The sequence below is a fragment of the Neovison vison genome, chromosome 4 (assembly GCF_020171115.1).
Source record: "Neovison vison isolate M4711 chromosome 4, ASM_NN_V1, whole genome shotgun sequence".
NCBI classification, from domain to species: Eukaryota; Metazoa; Chordata; class Mammalia; order Carnivora; family Mustelidae; genus Neogale; species Neogale vison.
This window is the reverse complement of record NC_058094.1, coordinates 9,226,170-9,248,101: the sequence shown is the minus strand read 5'-3', so window position 1 is coordinate 9,248,101 and position 21,932 is coordinate 9,226,170. Positions and strand designations below refer to the sequence as shown.

Genomic DNA, 21,932 nt, shown 5'->3' with positions numbered 1-21,932 from the left:
TAGTATTTCTGGAGAGAGTGCCTGGGGCAATATTTGATCTTCAAGGTCCCGTGTCCTTCTCTTTTCATCTTTCTAGGAGTAATCAATAGTGGGAAAAGCAAGGACTGAGGGGTCACACAGACGTGGGTGTAATACCTAGACCTCTTACTTTGCCCTCTTTGTGCTTGGGAAAGTTATCAAACCTCTCTAAGCTTAGCTATAAAATGGTGGTTTTAATACCTGTTATTAAACCAATAGGACATATGAGAGATAGATAGATAGATGGATAGATAGAACCAATAGGATGTATGATTGATAGAAAGAGGGAGAGAGATGTAGATTTAGAAGGCTCTAGATGTAGATCTAGATATCTATTGATATGTATACAGATGGGCCCTGACTTATAATCGTTTGTCTTAGGATTTTTTGACTTTGTAATGCAGAAGTGATATGCATTCAGTAGCAACTGTACTTTAAACCTGTTAATGTTACCTTCATGACAGAGGGACTTTAGAGATGTGACTAAATTAAGGATCTTAAAATGGAGAGATTATCCTGGATTATCTGGACGGGCTTAATATGATGACAAAAATCCTCCTAAGAAAGAGGTAGGGAAGGCCAAAGTCACTGACAGCAGAAGCAGAAGGATGTGTTTTGAAGGAGGAGGAAGGGCCCCGAGGGCCAAGAAAAGTAGGCAACCTCCAGAATTTGGAAGAGCAAGGAAATGGGATTTCTCTGGAACCTCCAGAAGGAACACGGCTGCTGACATCTTGATTGTAGACTCCTGCAACTCATTTTGGGGCATTGGACCTTCAGAACTGTAAGATAATAAATTTATTTCATTTTAAACCATCAAGTCTGTACAATTTGTTACAGCAGTGATAGAAAGCTTATATGATTGGAAAGGAAAGGTCCTGGATGCAATAAAATAGAACATAATTATAAACTATTCTTTCTTTTTTAAGAAAGGATTTTCTTTTTTTACTATTTATTTGAGAAAGAGAGGGTGCAAAAAAGAACACACGTGGGTTGGGGGTTAGGGAGGGTCAAAGGAGAACCAGCAGATTCCCTGCTAAGCAGAGAGCCAGACAGGGCCTGGATCCCAGGTTCCCGAGATCATGACCTGAGCCAAAGGCAGACGCTTCACTGACTGAGCCATCCAGGCACCGTAATAATTTTTATTTCTGTATCTGAGTTGGAAATCATGAAAATTCAGTGACCCTGTATAAACGTGTGCACAACACAGGGTCACAGGAAACATAAGGAAATCTCAAGGTGTGCTCTCCTGATAGAGCATCAAAATGAAAGGCTCTCTATGCAATTAGCTTCCAATTAAATCCCTCTTCAAATGAATGTGGTTTGAGACCATCTTCTGATAAGTTTGCTTACTTGTTAAAAAGACAAATGTATGGGACACCTCCCAGATCTACTAAATCATCGTGCAAATCTTTTTTTTTTTTTTTAAAGATTTTTTATTTATTTTTATTTTGAGAGAGAGAGACAGTGAGAGAGAGCATGAGCGAGGAGAAGGTCAGAGAGCGAAGCAGACTCCCCATGGAGCTGGGAGCCTGATGTGGGACTCGATCCCGGGACTCCAGGATCACGCCCTGAGCCGAAGGCAGTCGTCCAACCGACTGAGCCACCCAGGCGTCCCTCATCGTGCAAATCTATTCCAAGCTGAAGATGGTGGCAGGCTAACTAATGGTCCCTGAAGACATCTAGGTTCTAATCACTGGAATATATGAATATTACCTTCTAGAGCAAGAGGGATTTGCAGTCAGGATTATGTTAATGTTTGGGGGATGGGAAGATTGCCCTGGATGATTAGAGTGGAATTTAAATGTAAATACCCATGTGCTTTATTTTTTAAAATACTTTGACTTTTATTAAAGAAAGCATAAAGTATTGAATTGTACATTTTTTTTTAAAGATTTTATTTATTTGACAGAGAGATCACAAGTAGGCAGAGAGACAGGCAGAGAGAGAGGAGGAAGCAGGCTCCCTGATGAGCAGAGAGCCCGATGCGGGGCTCGATCCCAGGACCCTGGGATCATGACCCAAGCCGAAGGCAGAGGCTTTAACCAACTGAGCCACCCAGGCGCCCCGAATTGTACATTTTTGATCACTATTATCTTAAGAATCAGTCAAGTCTTCATCTTACCAGCATGTTTCCAATACTTCCACATATCCTAAATAACATATCTCTCAAAAAAATCTTGAAATCTCCTATAAGTAACCTGTTATCACTTTTCAATGTAAGTATTAATAATATGATTTCTTGGGATTTCTCTAATTATTTTTCTTTTTTTCTTTTTTTTTTTTTTTTCATTTTATTTGCCTTGTATCTCTTGGCCATTGCTACAAGATCCTCTGGGATACGCTGGTGTGTTTTCCCAGAATACTAATGAACTCTCTCATAATCCTCCAGTCATTTCTGGTGATAAGGGAAGTTGACACTTCGGTCCTCCCTACCCTCCCCGTCTGCCCTACTCTACACACAGTCTTTGATGTTCGGGGTAAATCACAATTTTTTTTTTTTTTTAAGACTCATTTGTGATTGCCTAATACTTTTTTTTCCCTTGGGGGTAAAATTATAATCATAATTATAGACGAATACATGAGTCCTTTGGGAGAGAGGTGAAGGGAGATTTCACTGCAGACGAGGAGAAGGTGATGTGATGCTGGAAGCAAGCTGTGTGCCTGGAAGCTGGAGAAAGGAGCCACCTTACAAACAGAAGCCGAAACTGGCAAGGAAAGAGATTTTTCCCTGAACCCCCCAGAAGGAAAATAGTGCTGCCAACACCTTGATTATAGACTCCAGAGATAGGAGACAATAAATTTGTGTCATTTAAAGCCACCAGTTTGTGGTAATTTGTTATGGCAGCTATAGCAAACTAATAGTGTCCAATTAACGAATTGCAGTCGCAACTGCTCTTTATGATAGATGATGATAGATGATAGATAGATAGATATAGGCACATAGATATACTTTGCTGATGACCTCATTTATTTACTAGTACAGTATTTTTTAAAATCAAACTCACTAAATACAAATAATACAAAGAGTGATATTGTGATATTACCATTTTAAGCAAAGACAATTTTCTCCACACAGGTGTCTAGCTGGAGAATACCCTACATAACAACTTTGAACTGCAGGCTACGTTTGCCTCAAGAACATATTCCAAGCAAGAGCAATGATAGGGAGCATCTTCTATACTTCTAAGTCCCTTCAGCCAGCTGAGCGACTGCATTTTTTATGCATTTCATTTTTATGCATTTCAAGGCACTCTGATGTTTTGCCTTTTTTTTTTTTTTGGCCCTTAAAGATTTTTTTTCTTTTATATCTTTATTTTTTTTATTTTTTTAAGGTTTAATTTTTATTTATTTGACAGCGATCATAAGCAGGCAGAGAGGGAGGGGGAAGAAGGTTCCCTGCTGAGCAGAGAGCCTGATGTGGGGCTTGATCCCAGGACCCTGAGATCATGACCTGAGCTGAAGGCAGAGGCTTAACCTACTGAGCCACCCAGGCGCCCCCTCTTATATCTTTATTTTAATCGCTCTTAAGTGAAAGGTAATCATGAGCTCAAGAAGGCTGAAAACTTTGTAAGAAAATGGCTCAAAAGAAGAATGTGCTTTCCCAAAGAAAACCTCTTTTATGCCCATTTTCCATTAACCTGCGTCTGCTGACCCCGACCCCCACGCAGCCTCTCTTCGGGGAGAATGATGAATTTTTTTCTACATTGTAGAAAACTCAAACTGTGATTTATTTATTTTCAAGTTTGGTATTGATTACAGAGACTTGCTTACATTATTCAATTAAACCAGTTCAGCAAGGAAGAGGAGTTTGCGAGCAGACCCAGGAATCTGCATTGTTACAAGTGCCTCATAGAATTCTCTAAATGGAAATTAATGTTTGAAAACCATGCCTCGGGGAATAAGAGAGGAATATCTACCCAGGTGGTTGTTTCTCTACAACAGTTTCTAGTCTGTCCTTTTCAACTGCTAGTGTTGCAAAGGAAAGACAAATTAATACTATTTTCATGAGCATATTACAATTACGAGGACAAAAATGAGATTTTTTTTAAAACACATAACCAAATTAAAATATTTTTTTCTCAATTATCCAGCTCCTCATTCTCCTCCAATAAAACAGTTGATTCCAAGCAGACTGCAAATCAGACAATTTCTGGATATTCAGATTGAAGGCATTCATCAGAGACATTCTTAAGTGGTTGTCAAATTTTGGCAAACCTAGATCAGAGAAGAGAGAAGAGAAATACATGATTTGTCCACATAGACATGAAATGTGATAACTACTGCAATCATTGTGTGCATGGGGGCACGCACGCGTGCGTGCACACACACACACACACACACACACACACACTACCTTAAGTAATTGTAACTAGGAAGAGTGGAGCCTCAACTTGGAGTAACTTTTATTTTTATCCCAGCTTGGTACTTAGTTAACCACCATTTCATATTGTTTTCTTTCTCCACCTGCATCGCTTCCTCTAGAACAGAAATCCTTACGGGGTTTTCCCAATATTTCTACTCGCTAAAGTTTATTCATTCATTCACCAACTGTAGAAACACACATGTAAGAGTCGAGGGAACAGATGTTAGCCATCGCCTTACTATGACATCATAAATGTGCAAAATGCACCCTGCCGATGCCAACACATCATTGGTAACAAGAGATACCTGCGATGACCTTCATTTGAAAGGGGCACTTGGGCTGATGATGAGCCATATGGATAGTCCGCAGACTCACAGACTTTAAATTGAACAAATAAAGTGGTTGACTGAAAATCGCGTTATAGGATGAAAAGAGATAGACTTGAGAGGTACGAAGTGTGAAAGAATAGAGCCCTAATCTAATCTACTACGTACAGTACAGAACAGGTGTGGGATGGCTACACCACTAATGTTTGTGGAGTTGAATTAAGTGCTTGCACTCCACCCCCCCCTTTAGGTTTTCATCCTTGATTGCTAGAGGAGCCTTATGAGTCATCCTTACCTCTTGATTTTAATAACCATGTCTTTGGTTTATTGGCTTCTCGATATGTTTATGTGTGAGGGAGAGAGTTACAAAATGTTTAATATACAGACACAGAGCTCTTGGCTGCAAAGGAAGTATTTTAAGAAATGATGCAGCAAATACATACAAATTGATGAATATTCATGGTATATCTACTATTCTCAAGACATTGAGATGCATACAAGAATAAAATCATTAACCCTTGTTTTCATAGGTCTTAAATGCAATAGTGTGTGTACAAGAGGCTGGGAAGAGGGCAGCAAATGGGATAAAAATAAAGAGGGAAAAAGAGAAGAACAAGGTAAGTACAGACACAAATAATCAAAGGAGGGATCTTATTGAGGCTGTAGATGAGTGTATGTAGGATAGAAATATCATCATCATCCTGATCTAATTTCTTTTAGGAGAGAACAAACAAGGAGCTCCAAACAATGGCAGGTGCTCTGAAAGCAACAGGTGACACTATGCCCTACAGGTCAGACTTTAGAATTCCTCCCCTTCCTCCATACCGCCATCCCTCCCAGACTGGCAAAACCACTCTCCGGATGTTCCCCCAGCCTCTGTGCTAACTCTGTACTTGCACTAACCATACCAAATGGGACTTCACCTTGCCCTTTACATGTCTCTTTAGACTCTGAAATCTTAAGGCCTTGGCATAGCAGCCTTGGCACCTAGAGGCCGTGTCTGACAGTTAGGAAAGACTACATATTTTTCTCCTGGGTGCAACCGGACATTCAGCACAGCACAGAATGCATCATAAGTTCTCAACAAAGATTTAGTAGGCTAAGTGATGTCACTTTAGAAATCAAGGGGTAAAGATTTTAAAAACCATTTTGCCAAGGTTCACACAGTTAATGTGCAAAGAATTACCTAGAGAGGTTGTTAAAAAAAAGAAGGCCCCTTGGAAATTCTTGGATTCAGAAGAGCTGGAATCAGGATAGAAGCTCTCCAGTTGGTTCTAGAGCAGATGTCCCCATGCCATGCATTGAGAGACTCTGCTCTCATTACAGAATTCTTAACCAGATGATACCTATATTTCTGATTAATTGCACAAGTTCACCTTAAAACCCAAAGAGAAAAGATTTGAACAAGTCACACCATCTGACAAGCAACAACAATGTTTTCACTTCTGAAAGTGGAGGTACAAAATGGCTCTTTGTGTGAATATCTGTTTTTTAGACATTGTTGGTTAGTCCAGTCTTGAATGGTGTGACATCTCAGCCCAGAAAGTTGAGTGTGCATGCAAATTTGTCATTAATGCCGAGTGAGGTGCACTCCAAAGTTTCTGCAGACCTAGAGAGTGACCTGTAGCTTGAGGGAAGGAGTGAGTATCTTAGAGGAATTTAAGTCATTAATATACAAGGGCTACTGAATAAGAATTTCTTGGGTGGCCTCAGGACCCAATTTCCTAACTATGAAGTTAAACAAATCTTAGCTATATCAATGCCTGCCCCCCAGAAACCCTGGAATGCGAGGAAACGAAGGGAAACATCAGTCAGAGTGTCAGGAAATCAATACTGGCTAGAGTCCTAAACAAAATAAATCTTCATTAAGTCCCATTGTGATTTCAGAATTAACACGATGATTTCATAAATAGGGCAACATTGTGTCAAGAGCAAAGGTCAGTAAACTAATTTGAATTGTAGACATCCATCTGTCTCCAGTCTATGGGAGCTGGTCTCTGGCAGCCATATTGAAGAGAAGGTAATTAGCACCATCCATCTTTTGACGGGATGGTGTTCTGCAGACTGTTTGAAATTCTGCGAACATCTCAGCCAGACCCCAGTAACCCTTTGAAATATGATGAGCCATGGCAGTTAGCACAGAGGGGGATCATTACGTGAGTGAGAGATGGCAGAGAAACCACACTTCGTAACTGAGACCACTTCACGGGCAGTTTGCCGGTTATTTGGGAAACTATAAGATAAAGTCCTCTCAGTAAGAGGTATTTATAAAGGGCAGTGCTATGCATCTATAAAAGCACTTTGAAATTACTTAAAATTTCTAAGTTCATGTTATTTATTAAGTCCTACCTCCTCAAAGCTTAATTGTCTATTTTGAGGATTTTGTAAGAATTTAAGAGACAGGATGATAATGCCATTAGATTTTAGCATGAACAGGAAGTATTCTTAAGGACAAGTGATCAGGACCTTTCCTGTGTGTAGTCATTGTCATCTATTACTCAGCAAGAAGCATTGTCAGAGAGCAGATTATAGTCATCTCTGACCAGACGGTGATAAGCCAATACTTACTGAGCATAGGTGGTGGTTTTGATATAGCTGGCAAGGCCAAGAAATAATGGCTTGATGGTATCTTGGACAAGAAAGAGAAAATAGTTAAGAATTATTTTTAAATGACCCAAATTGGAATAAAATACAAGGATCAGGGGAATAATTTGAGAAATGGCTACTTACAGGCAAGAATCACCACCAGTGAACATGTGTAGACACTGACTAATATTCCTTTCAGAAACCATCTGAAACAACAGGATTTCTCAGGTTTAGCAAACAGATTATGCCTTTCTAACACATGCGATGTTCTTGTAGACTAAAGGCTTATGATTTACTTTAAGAATTACAGTAACTATAGTAATAACTGTATTGTGGCGTTACTGAAGGATAGACATGGAGGTCAATGGCAGAGAATGGAAAGACCAGAAGTGAACCCATATGGATACAGTTAACTGAGTCTTATCAGAGGAGAAAAAGCAGTTTGGTGGAGAAGGATAGCCTTCTCAGCAATGGTGTTGGAACAATTGTATGTCCACATGCAAAAGATGAACGTCCACATACACATCACACCTCAACACAAAATTGAACTATGTAACACAAAATAAGCCATAGTCTGAAATGTAACCACAAAAGTATCAACTATTTAGAAGAAACAAAGGAGAAAATCCATAGACCAACTGCTTTACAACCTTGCCCAAAAAGTATGTTAAAATTTTGTGGGATTTTTTTTAAATTAAATTTTATTTTTTCAGTGTTCCGAGATTTATTGTTAAAATTTTGGGTTTTTACTGATCTGATGGGTATCGTTTCACAGGGTAGAATTTTATTTATTTATTTATCTGTCAGAGAGATTGAGAAAGCATCCACAAGCACGGGGAGTGGCAGGAGGGGTGGCAGGCAGTGAGCAGGGAGCCTGACTTGGGGGCCTGATTCTAGAACACTGGGATCATGACCTGAGCCAAAGGCAGACACTTAAGCAACTGAGCCACCTAGGTGTCCACACGGTGGATCTTTTTAACAGAATCATTTACTTATTGTTTTTATTTTCAAAAAATGAATCACTGAAAGAAATTATAAATAAATATGGAAGGGAAAGGAAAATATCACCAAAAAACTCCACTGGCCTAAAGCAGCCATTAATAGATGTTGATGAATACCCTTTTAGACCTCTCTTTGTATGCATTGAAGTTATTAAATTGAAACTTAACCAATGTACAATAAAGCATTTAAAGTGCACATCTTGGTTTTCTTTCTTTCTTCTTTGTTTTTTTTTTTAAATCCTGAACTCCTGTACTCCCTACCTAGATGAAGATATGGAATATTTCCAGCAGCCTCTAACATCTCCTTTGCCTACTCTTTTCCCCAGAGTTAACCTTTCTTTCTTTCTTTTTTTCTTTTTTTTTTTTAAGAGAGGTAGGAGGGACAGAGGAAGAGGGAGAGACAGAATCTTAAGTAGGTTTCATGCCTAGTGCAGAGCCCCACATGGGGCTCAATTCACAACTCCAAGATCACGACCTGAGCTAAATCAAGAATCAGATGCTTACCTGACTAAGCCACACAGAGGCCCCATTGACTACTTTCTTATAGCTGTAATAATGGATTCATTTTGACTTTTCTTGAATTTTACATTTATCTGCAATCATACTCTCTTTTCTCTGAGATTCATCCATGCTATTACACATATCAATCATTTTTCTTTTAACCAATCACTTACTTACATAATCTTTTTAAAATTTTTGAATAACTTTAGATATACAGAGAAGTTGCAAAAATAGCACAGAGAGTTTTCATTTACCCCCTCACTGAGCTTTCCCAGGGATCAGTATCTTATACTACTATGGCATACTGTCATAATGAAAGAACCAATATTGGTACTTCACATTCAACTCCACAAGACTTTTGGACTTTACAGTTTTTCCCTAATTTATCCACGTTCCATGAAACCATCCAGGATGCCTCATGACATTCAGTCATGTCTCTGCATGTTCCTCCAGGCTGTGACAATTCTCAGACTCTCCTTGGTTTTGATGACCTTGACAGTTTTGAGGAGTCTTGGTCAGATAATATGTAGAATGCTCTCATTTGAAGTTTTTCTCTGATTAGACTGAGGTCTAGAAGACCACAGAGACAAAGTGCCATTCTCATCACATCATATCAAGGGTACATGTTATCAGTATAGCTTATCTCTGTTGATGTTCACCTTGACCATCTGAGCATCTGAGGTCATATTTGACAGGTTTCTTGGCTGTAAATTTCCTTTTTTCCCCCTTTCCATGCTCTGCTTTTGTGAAGGCAAGTTTCTAAATGCAGCTCCCACTCAATGGATGGTGAGTTAAGCCCCTTATTACCGGGGTGGGGCGGGGGACAGGAGTTGGGGAGGTTCATATCTAGAGGAATTAACCTAAGAGGAACATTTCATTAGTAGTCCCATGAAATAAAAGTTTCCATGATCAACTAAGGTTGGGAAACATTCATAGATAACATCTTAACATTAAGTTAAATAAAGCTAATCATGTTTCTTCCCTATGTTATTTCACTGGGTCTATATTATGCTAATGCACATATGATTCTCTGACTTGGGATACACAATGCAGAATTTTGCAAACTTATTTTTAACCACAAGACCTCCCCCACTTTTTGTTCTTTTGGTCCCACTGTAATCTAAAAATATTTAATACTACTTAAACCTCTTAATTATCTGGGACACTTGTTTTTAAAATACAGATTTTCACTAGATCTGAATTAGTGTCTCAAGGGCTGGGATCCAAAACTTTGTATTTAAAAACACAACTCTTCCAAGTGATGTGAGTATTTGACCCTCAAGAGGTGGGACTTGAGAGCAAGCAACACTTGCTTACCAGAGTGCAAACACCCAAAGACCCCAGGTCTAGACCATTTATCCCTGTTTCATTGATTCAACAAACACTGATGAGCCCCTGGCACTGGGGATACAGAAGTGAAGGAGACACACAATGTCTCCACTCTCATGGAGCTCACATTCCTTCAGGGAGAGATAGGTCATTAACATTTAAACAGGTGAACACATAATAGGTCACATGGTGGTAAGTGCTCTAAGAAAAGTAAAGTGAGGCATGTGTGGTAGAGAGTGGTATGCTATTTATACAGGGTTGTCAGAGAAGGTCTCTCTGATGATGTGACATTTGAACAGATTCCAGAAAGAAGTAAGGACACATGTTATAGGGCTTTCTAGAGAAGGCTGTACTGGGCAGAATAAATAGCAAGTGCAAAGGCCCTGAGGCATGAGTGCCCTTAGCATAGAAGGGATTTGACCACTGCCCTAGAGACTTGGGCAAGAAAAGAACAAGAATGGCATGCTGGATAGAGGGTAGAACAAAAATGTGCCTATAATCAGGCAAGAGCATTATGAGATCCGAGATTCTGAGTGGGCTTCCCTAGAACAGATACTTTATGTGAGGATATAACAATGTAATAAGAAAGATGGAGTCCCAGCAGGGACTTCACATGACCTTACTGGGACTTCAAATGCCTTTGAACTCCAAGTGGGGTTACTCAGGTTTTAACTGTAGCAGGGAGTCACTAGGATTTAAATGAAAGATCATACATAATAAAATCCAAATTCCTAGCAAGATCCAGGGCTTTTGTACACTCTGTGAGATAATGAGACGGGGGAAGTGATAGAAAAAGAGGCACTTAAGGGGTACAGGCAAAATAACCGATCTTAACCACGGAGCTACTGAAAATGCATTGTGGAATCGGGTGAAGAAATTATCAATCAATTACAGCTTTATTAATTATGAAACACTGCTGCATGAAAATAAAATCTGAATTACCTTGCACATGCACAGATGATGAGGAACACAGCCAGCAGAATTGCTGGAAAGGAGACATCTTGCCACAGACTGGCTTCTAATAGAAAAAATAAAAATAAATGAATTAGAAACCATTGCTGACAATCTTAGAACAACAAAATTACAATAAAATTTCTTTTTTATACACCAAAAAACCCCCACGAAACACATTTTCAAATGTATGTCAGCTCAAGCAATTTGCCGTAAGTAGCAAGATAAAATTATCGATGTCATACAGATTCATTCATTAGATAATTTTAGCAAATAATAAATTCTTTCTGTCTTTAAGAAATGATTATGCTACACAAACAGTTTTGGGGCTTCCCTTTTCCTGTAAAATTTTTACTGGGGAAACATTTTGTGGAATATAAGCTAATGTCAGAAATCTAATTCTGATGATGATGACAATCAAGCCTAAAAGTTATAGACTGCCTTACAATTCACAAAGAGTTTTCATACCTCCTTGAGTCAACACAACAAACTGTAAAGTAGGAACCACTGTCATTGCTCTTACGCGAGAAGACCAAGACTGAGAGATGATGAAATCTCCCCAAGGTGACAGAGCTCTGAGGTGTCAGAGCCAAGGTTTAAAAACCATGTCTAGCCAGAACACAGTGTTTTGCTTGAAATGGGGCAGGGAAAGAGAATTACAACTTTGCATACTGTGAGTCTCTAGAGGGGAAAAAAAAAAATGTATACTAAGAACTATTTGTCCTTGAAAAACTCTGCTATGAATAAAATATTTCAGTGCTATAAAGCCACATTAGAGATGACAGGAAATCCCCCAGGAATTGTAATCATTGAAGTCAAACCGATCATGAACCTGAATATTACTCGAGTGATCTAAAAGAAATCAGAGCTGGCTTAAGAAGAATCACACAAAGATCTAAAGGAAAGGATAAAGAGACCTCAGCTTAATTTCTGCCAAATGCTTCAAAAGCTTAATTTTGCAACAGTTGTTTAAAACTTGGAATGACTCTGTGCTGTGAATGTATTTATTTCTGCTATTTCTGCTATGAATGAAGATTGAGTCAGCTAACAAAACCTACTTAGTCCATAATGTGGGTGGCGTACTGAAGATTGGCAGTGCAAAATATAGCAGTTGTGAATGATGTCACTGAGAATGTACGGTATTTCATGTATACTGTGAATTCAATAAGTTATTGTGGGCTCAGCTGAACACTTAACCATTCTTCTAAAATGTGTTTGTATTCTTAGCTGACTCTGATTTGATATGGAATTTGGAAAACATTTCTTTACAGAAACAAGTCCAGCTTGACAGACCGCCAAAATCATTAGACTTGAACAGTGAACAGAGACTGGTTTAAATTCAAATTCTACAAAGATACGATTATGTGATTTGATACAAGGTATTCACTAGTTCATTACATCAGTAGCCATTTACCTAGTATCTAGTTTGGCTTAGTTCAACTGTCACTTCCTTCAGGAAGCCCTCCTTGATTCCTTCAATTCCTCTGTGGCTCTCAGCTACTCCTTCTCTATACCCCCATTATCCCTCATGCATTTGCATCAGCAGCCTTAACATACTGAATTAAAAGTGCTTTCTCTAGATTTCCCCCACTAGCTTGCAAAGTCACCGAGAATAGTAAGCATCTAACTGCTGTTCTTTGGTGGCCCGGGGTGGTGCCCATGGGGAGCCACCTCTCCCTGCTCTTAGTGCGTGATTCACTTGGAGACTGAGCTCCCTCCCAGCATCCGATCCCCTTCCAGCCATCTGGAGCTTCACAGACTTATCGACAAAGTGATTCGTTTTGCCATGTAGATGGGACCTTTCCAGAACCAGTGAAACTGGGCCTCTTATTATAACTCAAGAAGGCTATGATCTCTTTCCGCTAGACTGGAATCTGGGAAGTTGCAAGCACAACGCCATCAAGAAGCATCATAGAGTAATAATAGCCTTTTAAAAAAGATTTTATTTGTTTATTTGAGAGAGAGATATAGAATAAGAGACAGAGTATGAGAGGAGAGAGGTCAGCAGGAGAAGCAGACTCCCTGTCCAGCAGGGAGCCTGATGTGGGACTCAATCCTAGGACTCCAGGATCATGACCTGAGCCGAAGCAGTCGCTTAACCAACTGAGCCACCCAGGCGCCCCAGTAATAGACTTTTTAAAGAGTAAAGCTGACATAGAAGACAAGAAACAACAGGAGTAGAGACTGACAGTAATCTGAAATCTATGCCCAGAATTTTCATTAACGAACCAATAAATTCCACTACTGATTAATCCAACTTGAGTTGGGTTCCCACCCACTGAAACTCAAAACATCCTGACGGACAGAGATGATGTCAGGCAGGCCTCTATCCTTAGTGGGTAGAAGATCACTTTGACTGCATACTCACAACCTACATGTGAAGGAAATCAAACAGAATCGGATGGAGACCTTGTTTGCCCAGGGACTTCACAGTGGGAGAAGAGGAGGAAAATGTTTTCAACAGAGTAAGTTCAGAGGGCTAGAGAATCGGAGGGAAGTGTTACCCCCACCAGTCAGAAGGAGGCAGACCAGGGCCCACAGAGGTGTTCTTAAATCTGGGCCTTGAAGGGGCTAGGGGCCTTCCAGGTACAGCAGTCTGGAGACACATTCTGGACACAACACAGCAAAGCACAAAGGTTTACCTGACCTGTCTAAACTTGAGTATCCCTATCTATGAAATGGAGATAGCACACTTAATTGGTCCACCAGTTTTGGAGCACCTGCTCTGCCCCAGGTGCTATGTGGGCTGGTTGGTATCCAGATGACGGAGACCTACTGTCCACCCTCAAGTAGCTCACAGCCTGGTGGACAAGACGCAAAAGTAAATATGCAAGAGCAGTCTAGGAAATGGGCATGAGAGAAGGAGCCCTTGAAAACTAGATGAGTACCAAGAAGGGTCACTTAACCGCCCCCCAACCCCTGGAAAACAAGGTAGGACCTCTGGAGGAGGTGACTGTGAGCCATCTGGAAACTGTCTGAACAATGAGAGTTGTTCTCTCTGTCATCCCAGCACCTGGAAGGGAACCACAAAAGCCTTGAACACTCACCTAGTAGCTGACCTGGGAACCAAATGGAATGGGGGCACAGTGAGGAAGAATGGTCAGTGAGATGCATATCCATGGTTTTGTGAAGACAAATAAAGAGAAGATTTTTTTTTTTCTGTTCAACCTCAGTCTTATGTAATCATAATCTCACATACATTTTGAGTACTTAGGATACAGGACATGTGATGCTAAGTGCTTTCCACGAATTATTTTAGTCGTGACAAGGTAGGAACTATGATATCTCCATGTACAGATGAAAATGCTGTTTTAGAGAGTTTGGGGAACCGCTTCTGAGTTACAGCTAACAAGGGGGGGCTGGGCTTTGAACCTTGGCAAACTGAGGGGCAGAGCCTTGATGCTGCGCTGTGCGCAGACATGATTAATCTGATGTTGGCAAACTGGAGGTTGAAGAACATGCTTGTTGAATTTATTTCAGATTTACTCCTGACAGGAAATACCAATACCTTTATATCTTTTGACTTTTCCTTGCCGGAGGCATTGCACTAAAGGGTGCTTCTGTCTTCCTTCCTTTCTTTTTCTTCTTATAGAATATGTCACAGATACAGCTAAGTATGAAACATAAAATCACAGACACCTGTGTACGCATCACCCAGCTTCAGCACAGCTTCACATTTTGCCAAATGTCTTCAGGGTTTTTAAGAGAAGAAATAAAACGCTGCAAATCCAGTCCTTCTGGTGCCTCTAAGATGACACCCTGAAAGCAGGGACCTCCTCTACTCGTGTGCCACCTGCGGCTGCAGTGCCCCGGTCCTCCCCTGCGCGCACAGGCAGATCCCATTCCCAAGTGCACCTTAGTCACCTCTAACTCATTCTCTGGCTTTGAAAGGAGGAATTCTTTGGGTGTGGTACATATTAAAAAAAAAAACAAAACTCACTTGCACGATCCAAAATGTTCCCTGGGAAATGTTCAGAAGCCATCACATGAGACTGAAGAGCCCCATCGTGGGAGTTTTGTCGTGGAATCTGAGACATGGCATGGCTAGAGGAGGGGGCTACATTCGGCTGTTCCGACGCCCAGGCATCAGTCAGGGAACAGTCAGAATCCCCGCCTGGAAAAGAAGAAGGACTCAGTGTGCAGTGCTGGTGTGCAGTCAGTGGCTCTCCAGATGCAGTAGCAAATGGTCATCCCCATAGCGACGCTTTGGGAGTCTGATGGGAGATGGGTCTCTGAGTGGGGTGACATTTCAATTTGTCCTCATCTTTGAAGGCCCCAAAGGAAAAGGCTCTTCAGTGCAGAGACAGCAAAGGCCAGAAGCATGAAAGCCTCGTGAAGAAGGACCATTCCAATACGATCAGAGCAAAGGGACCCACTGGGACATAAGGCCGGAAAGCAAGAGTGAGAACAGGTCACACAAGGCAGTGACTTCCTGGTAGAGGAGTCTGGAATTTATGCTGCAGGTAGGGGAGAGCTGGAGTAGCTCTGAGTGAGCGTGTCACTGGACATCCACACTTCTGTGGCATTTTCAGGTGGATAAAGCATTATGTGGTTTTAGTATATGGTAATATCCAGGTGGCCTTGCAAGAAATCACGAGCTAGTAGCCTAAGACTCAGGTACAGAAGAAGACTCATTTATAGGATATCTCACCCTTAATCCCTGAGTGCAGTAGGAGTTATATAGATGGATTTGAGAGATTTGTAATGAGTATATGAGAGAGGCTCATGAGCCATCAGGGGTAGAGGGAGAGGGAGAGAGAGAGACGCCCTGCTGAGCAAGGAACACGACTCAGGGCTTGATCTCTGGACCCTGAGATCATGACCTGAGCTGAAATCAAGAGTCCAATAATCAATGGACTGACCAGCGCAGGCACCCTAGCCTCTCATCTTTATTGCACCAAACGATAGCAGAGCCATCTCGTTCTATTTCGTATTCATTCATCCAGCAAACATTCCCTGGATGTGATTCTATATGAGGAGCTGACCCAGCTGCAAGAATACAATGGTGAAGACGATGTCTCGGTCCTCGTGCACCTCATGTTCTGGTCGAGGAGAAAGAGAATAGCTGTGAAGGGCATTCTCCCTCTGTAAAATACCTTGAGATGCTGGATAAAATACAATAAAGATCTCAACTTTTTTTTTTTTTTCATTCAAGGAGGCTGTGGTTTGGAGAGGGACAGGTATACACACCAACAATGAAGATGCTGTGGGGTCATTGCTAGCATGAAGGGCAGCAGAAGGCATCCAGGGAGAGTCTAGGAAGGAATGTCTGAGTCCATCGGGGGAATCCAGGCATGCTTCACAGATGAGATGGTGCTTACATGAAAACTGGACAAGTAGGAGTTCTTCCAGGGAGATAGCAGGAAGAGGGGATGGCAGACAGAATGAATAGGAAGGGAGTAAGAGAAGGAACGAGGGGAAAGGGAAAGAAGAAGAGGAGAAGAAAAGACATTAACCCACGAGAGAACATGGGGGAAGGTGTTCCCTGAATAGCGAGTGCTCCTATGAGCTTAGACAGGAGGGCATGTGAGGGTGGGTACTCTTAGGAGATGATCTTGGCTGGACTGCTAAGCAGGGATCCGATCACGAAGGGCCTCATGGGTCACACTCTGTTGCTAAGATATATTCCCAGGGAATTTGGAACATGAGTGTAACGTGAGGACTGCTCTGTGTTGAAGTGCTCACTCAGCAATAGGAGACTCCCATCCCCCATTCCAGGAACAGGGAGCGATTGTGGAATCCCCCCCCAAATACATGGGGTCTTCATACAATGGTGCTCCTTAACTGGAGGAGATTTCTGCCCCCAGGGACATCTGATAATGTCTGAAGACCTTTTCGGCAGTCACAGATTGGGGTGGGGGGGCAGGCGCGGCAGGGGAGGGAGTTGCTGCTGTCATCCAGTGACTAGAGCCCAGGGATGTGGTTAGCATCCTGTAAGGCACAGGGCAGGCCTCACAGTGAAGGATCGTCCAGTCCCAAGTGTCAGCAATGCTGAGGTTGTGAAACCCTGTCACAGAGAGAGCAGACCCGAGTGTAGAATGAATCCTGATCATTAGAGCTCTTTCAGCAACTCTGGTAAGCACTTACAAGCAGAGAACATCTGTATTTTCCTACATTTTCTATATCTTCCTGATTGCCCTTACTCTTATCAAAATACCCTGCATTCTGCCTTCATAGGGCAAATCATAATTTATGATGTCATAATTATTATATAAACACATACTATTTAATACATAATTTGTGTGGTTTTTGTTTAATATCTACTTCCCTTATGAGACTAAAACCACCATGAGAAAAAGGCCACTTCGCCTGTCCCAGCCCCAGACCCCAGCAATGATGTGGAGCATGTTGTTAGCACTCAGTAAGGTATGTAATACACAGAGAGTTCAGGGAGGGGGGTAGGGAGGATGAGACATGGGCTACCAACTTGGGCCGCTGTAACAGCGTCACAGCAGCCATAGAGACGGGGTCGGGGCCGGGGGGGGGTGGGGAGCGGTCACTGCTCAGCTTTGTGGAGGCTAAAGCTGATTTGAGTTTGAGGCTTTAAGCAGGGAGAGTGGCCTCCTAGCCCAGGCTGGTGGGCTGACTCTGCATGTGGCACTCCCCTCCCACTCAGCCTGGATACTGAGCAAACGAGCTGGTGCTTTTGGACCGGGGAATTTCTGCCAACCTTGCAGTCTCCCTCCCACCATCCCACCCACACCCTGCGGCCGCTTGATAAAAAGCAGTCTGCAGAAGCATCCCTGCTGGTTGCCATAGAGAAAGGAAACAGCAGAAAGTAAAACACAGGGATCATCCAGTAATGTCCATGCGGCCCAGGAGGTCCTGGACCATGTGCATTGCAGCACCAATCACAATGGCCACGCTCCCAGAACAACCGAAGCATTCATCTATAGATGAAGGAATAAAGAAAATCCTGCCATTTGCAATGCCATGGATGAACCTGGAGGACATTGTGCTAAGTGAAATAAGCCAGTCATAGAAGGGCAAACACTGTGCAGGTCCACTTCCAGGAGGTACCTAAAATCCTCAGTCACAGAGGCAGAGAACAGAGTGGTGGTTTCCAGGGGCTGGGAGGCACCTAATGGGGGATTACTGTTCAATGGGTATACAGTTTCAGTTACACTTGAGGAATAGGTTCTAGAGATCCACTAAGTAACATAGTAGCTATACGTAACAACAGCATTGTGCTCTGCAACATTTGTAAGGAGAATGGATCTGATGTTGAGTGTTGTTACTACAAACACCCCCCCAAACACACACACATATGCCCACAAGGACACGGAAACTCTGGAGGGCTTGGATATTCCTATGCCTTGACTGTGGCGATGGTGCCACAGGTGTTTGCACCTGTTCAAACTCATTGAATTTACACATTAAATATGTACAATTCTTTGTAAATCAGTTAAATCTCAATAAAGCTGTCAGAGAGAGAGAGAGAGACAGAGAGAGAAGCCTATCTGGTCAAATTCACATGGAAGTGAGAAAGAACTAAGAACTTTCATGGCTGATTATTTCTTGAAGGCTGACGTTTCACTAAGATCTGCAGAGCTGTGGATAGGACTCCTGTGAGAGCAGTGAAAATGTCTCCAAGCTTGGCTGCCTTGTTGAACTCAGAGCCTTGCCCTGGGAGCTGCATCCCTATAAAGTACTGGAATCTTATTCAGAATTTTCTAGAAGAGATGGCATTAAAGAAGGAAATTGCAAAAAAAAAAAAAAAAATCTTAACATTAAAGAATGATCAAAGAATTTTCATCTGTGGGAAGACATGGTTTGTCCCCAATGTACACTTTCCCTAACTGACATTTAATTTTTGTCTCCACCCTTGATAATAAATGAGAGGATCCTAATGCAGATAACATTTCCACAAACAGTTTTGTTGTATTACATTTGAAGGTATTAATTCTAATCTGTTTCTCCTGATGTATTTAAATTCCATCTAGCTTACTTCCATTTTAAAAACGGTCTGTTTCTTCTAAGTGTATTTCCATATCCTTGCATATAAAATGGGCATTATTGTTTGCTATGGAGGGAAACACAAAGCCATATACAGAGGCTGCCATCAAAGATATTTATAGGAGAGGTATTGGCTCTGGAGAAAAGCACAGACCTCAAGCTGGGAAGCCTTGTCTGAGGTTGTCCTGCCTTTCTTTCCTTGGACCGGCAGAAGTGAAGTGGGCAGTCCTGACCAGTCCTCCCTGCAGGAATGTTTTATCGTCTTTCGCTATGACTCACAGGCCCCGGGAACGTCTCCCGAACTGCAGTCTCGGGGTCTGGGGAGCTGCAAAATGCCATGGCTAAAAAATGATTGCAGCTGATGAGGAAGGTGTCTAGACACAGCTGCAGAAGGGGTGAGCTAAGGATAAAATAGGCAACCAATAAAAATCCTTTTTAGTCTGAAAAATGAGGCACGAGAAAGTCAGGGGAAGTAAGTTTTGATTGCATCCCTTGCCCAGAGAGAAAACAGCAGAACAATTTAATTTTGAATTCTTCTTGAGTCTTCTAACGAGGCAACATTTCCAGAGAAAAATAAATTGCTGATAAAAGTCACGGGGCCTTGGGTAAATCCGGAAAACAAGAAGTCTGGGGAAGATTTGATTACAGTTGACAGCAGAGATGAAGGATTTCAAAGTCCTGTGTGCACCCGGTTTGCCTAATTACTGATTTTGGAGGGGGGGGTGGTTTGATTTGTTATATTTAGAAGATATTTGGAAACCATGGGAATTTTAGCAAGATATCTCATCCTCCCATAGCACTCGTGTGGTCCAATTGCTTTACAATTGTTTGGACATGTATCCAGGAGGAAACTACGGGAAAACTAGATGTTAATTTCTGAATACATGTAACATTGCCTTTAGAACACCGAGTCCCAGACTTCTGACAACCAACCATCATTTTCCTGGTTTTTGCTGTATCCCAGAGACTGCCTACTCTTAGCCATCTTTAATATTTTCTTTGTTTCATTAAATCTTTTACTTTGAAGGAAACGTTATGTCAATCACTTAAATGCCACAAAGAGAAAGTAAATGTAAAACTGAGTACAATGAAAATGAGACTTTATTTAATTTGCCCGAAATACCAAAAAGCTGAGCCTATTCTTTGTTAAAAGAACTTCGTGAAAACAAAAGACTAGCAAGACTTTGAGCCTTAAAGTACCAAGATTCTAAACTAAGCCTTTCTCCTTGGTTATGTCGGAAGGGCTGAGAGAATTGGAAAAGGGACCACAGCTTCTCTGTCACTGTGAGAAACGGTGTTCGTGACTGTTTTTTTTTTTTTTTTCTTTAAGATTTATTATTCATTTTAGAGAGAGAGCATGAGCAGAAAGAGCAGAGGAAGAGGGAGAAAGAGACTCTCCACTGAACAAGGAGCCTTACATGGGGCTTGGTCCCACAACCCTGAGATCATGACCATAGACAAAGGCAGATGTTTAACCAACTGATTCACCCAGGTTCCCTGGTGTTCATGACTTCTATGTCCTAGAGGGGTCGGCCACCCCAGCCCCCACTTCTGGAAATGTTGCTGTAACACTGAGAAGAGACTTGCTGGATGTATTCAGGAAAGCCAGCCTATAACCAAGAGATGGAAACTTCCAAAAAGCACCTGATGGGTGAACACAAGCAAGCCACTGCTGCAGCAGCATTGCCAGTGAGAAGAAGAGCCATCCTTTAAAAAGTCATGGCAGTCCAAAATAAGCAAATCCATGGAGACAGCAAGCAGACTAATGGTTGACAGGGGCTTGAGGTGGGAAGGAAGAATCGGGAATAGGTAATGACTGCTCATGAGTGTGGCATTTCTCTTTGCGGTGGTGAAAATGTTCCAGAATTAGAAAAGGGTCATAGTGGCCCGGTGCAGTCACTGTGGGAGACAGTATGGAGGTTCCTCAAAAAATTAAAAATAGAGCCACCCTATGATTACTTTACTGGGTATTTACCCAAACAATACAAAAACATTAATTTCAAAAATACACATGGACCTCTGTGTTTATTGCAGCATTATTTACAATAGCCAAGTTATGGAAGCAGCCTAATTGTACATCAAGGCATGAATGGATAAAGAAGATATCACACACACACACACACAATGGGCTATTACTCAGCCATCAAAAAGAATGAAATCTTGCCATTTGCAACAACATGCATTTGCAACAACATCTAGAGGGTATAAAGCTAAGTGAAATCAGAGAAAGACAAACACCGTATATGTATTTACTCATATATGTATTTTAAGAAACAAAACAAATGAGCAACACAGAAGAAGAGATAAGTGCAGAAACAGACTCTTGACTGTAGAGAATAAACAGATAGTGATCAAAAGGGAAGTGGTGGGGATGGGTGAAACAGAGCAAGGGCTTAAGAGTACACTTATCGTGATGAGCGCTGAGTAATGACGAGAATTGTTGAATCACTGTATTACCTGAAAGTAATTTAACACTTTAGGTTAACCATACTGGAATTAAAATAAATTTTTTAAAAAGTGATCAAAGTTTCACAAACTACCATGTGAATATATTTTTAAGAATCACTGAATTGTACACATTAAAATGATAGATATCATGATATGTGAATTATATCTCAATTAAAAGGTAATTAGTGCTCCTGATTACTGTGACATTTGTGCCCATCTACCACGGATGCCAGGAGTAGGTAAAATGAGTTCTATGTTGCCTTCTGATTAAGATTTCTCATGTAACTTATTTATGAGAAAACTTTCCAAAGCTATAAGACACTTGAATTGACTTCTATATTAAGCTGTATACATTAGCCATTTCTTTATATTCTCCTCTTCTATGACATGCTCTTCTGGTTTCCTGCCTGAGAAATCTTCCCCAGAGAACCTTTCCTGGGTATAGCGTAGTGA

At 41.4% G+C, this 21,932-nt stretch overlaps 1 protein-coding gene across 7 annotated transcripts in view; it reads right to left on the bottom strand.

The window, feature by feature from the left end:
• Positions 1-3,725: 3,725 nt before the first annotated feature.
• Positions 3,726-21,932, bottom strand: part of TMEM71 (transmembrane protein 71) — a 30,686-nt gene continuing 12,479 nt past the window's right edge. For 5 of the 7 annotated variants that reach the window (XM_044244922.1, XM_044244926.1, XM_044244924.1 and 2 more), the window contains 5 exons: positions 15,016-15,189; positions 11,067-11,142; positions 7,438-7,499; positions 7,276-7,336; positions 3,726-4,233 (listed from right to left, as the gene is read on the bottom strand). In XM_044244922.1, the coding sequence (XP_044100857.1) occupies positions 4,218-4,233; positions 7,276-7,336; positions 7,438-7,499; positions 11,067-11,142; positions 15,016-15,189 (389 nt within the window). In that variant the 3' untranslated portion in view covers positions 3,726-4,217. The remainder of the gene's footprint in view (positions 4,234-7,275; positions 7,337-7,437; positions 7,500-11,066; positions 11,143-15,015; positions 15,190-21,932) is intronic. The other 2 variants (XM_044244927.1, XM_044244929.1) reach the window with 1 other exon arrangement.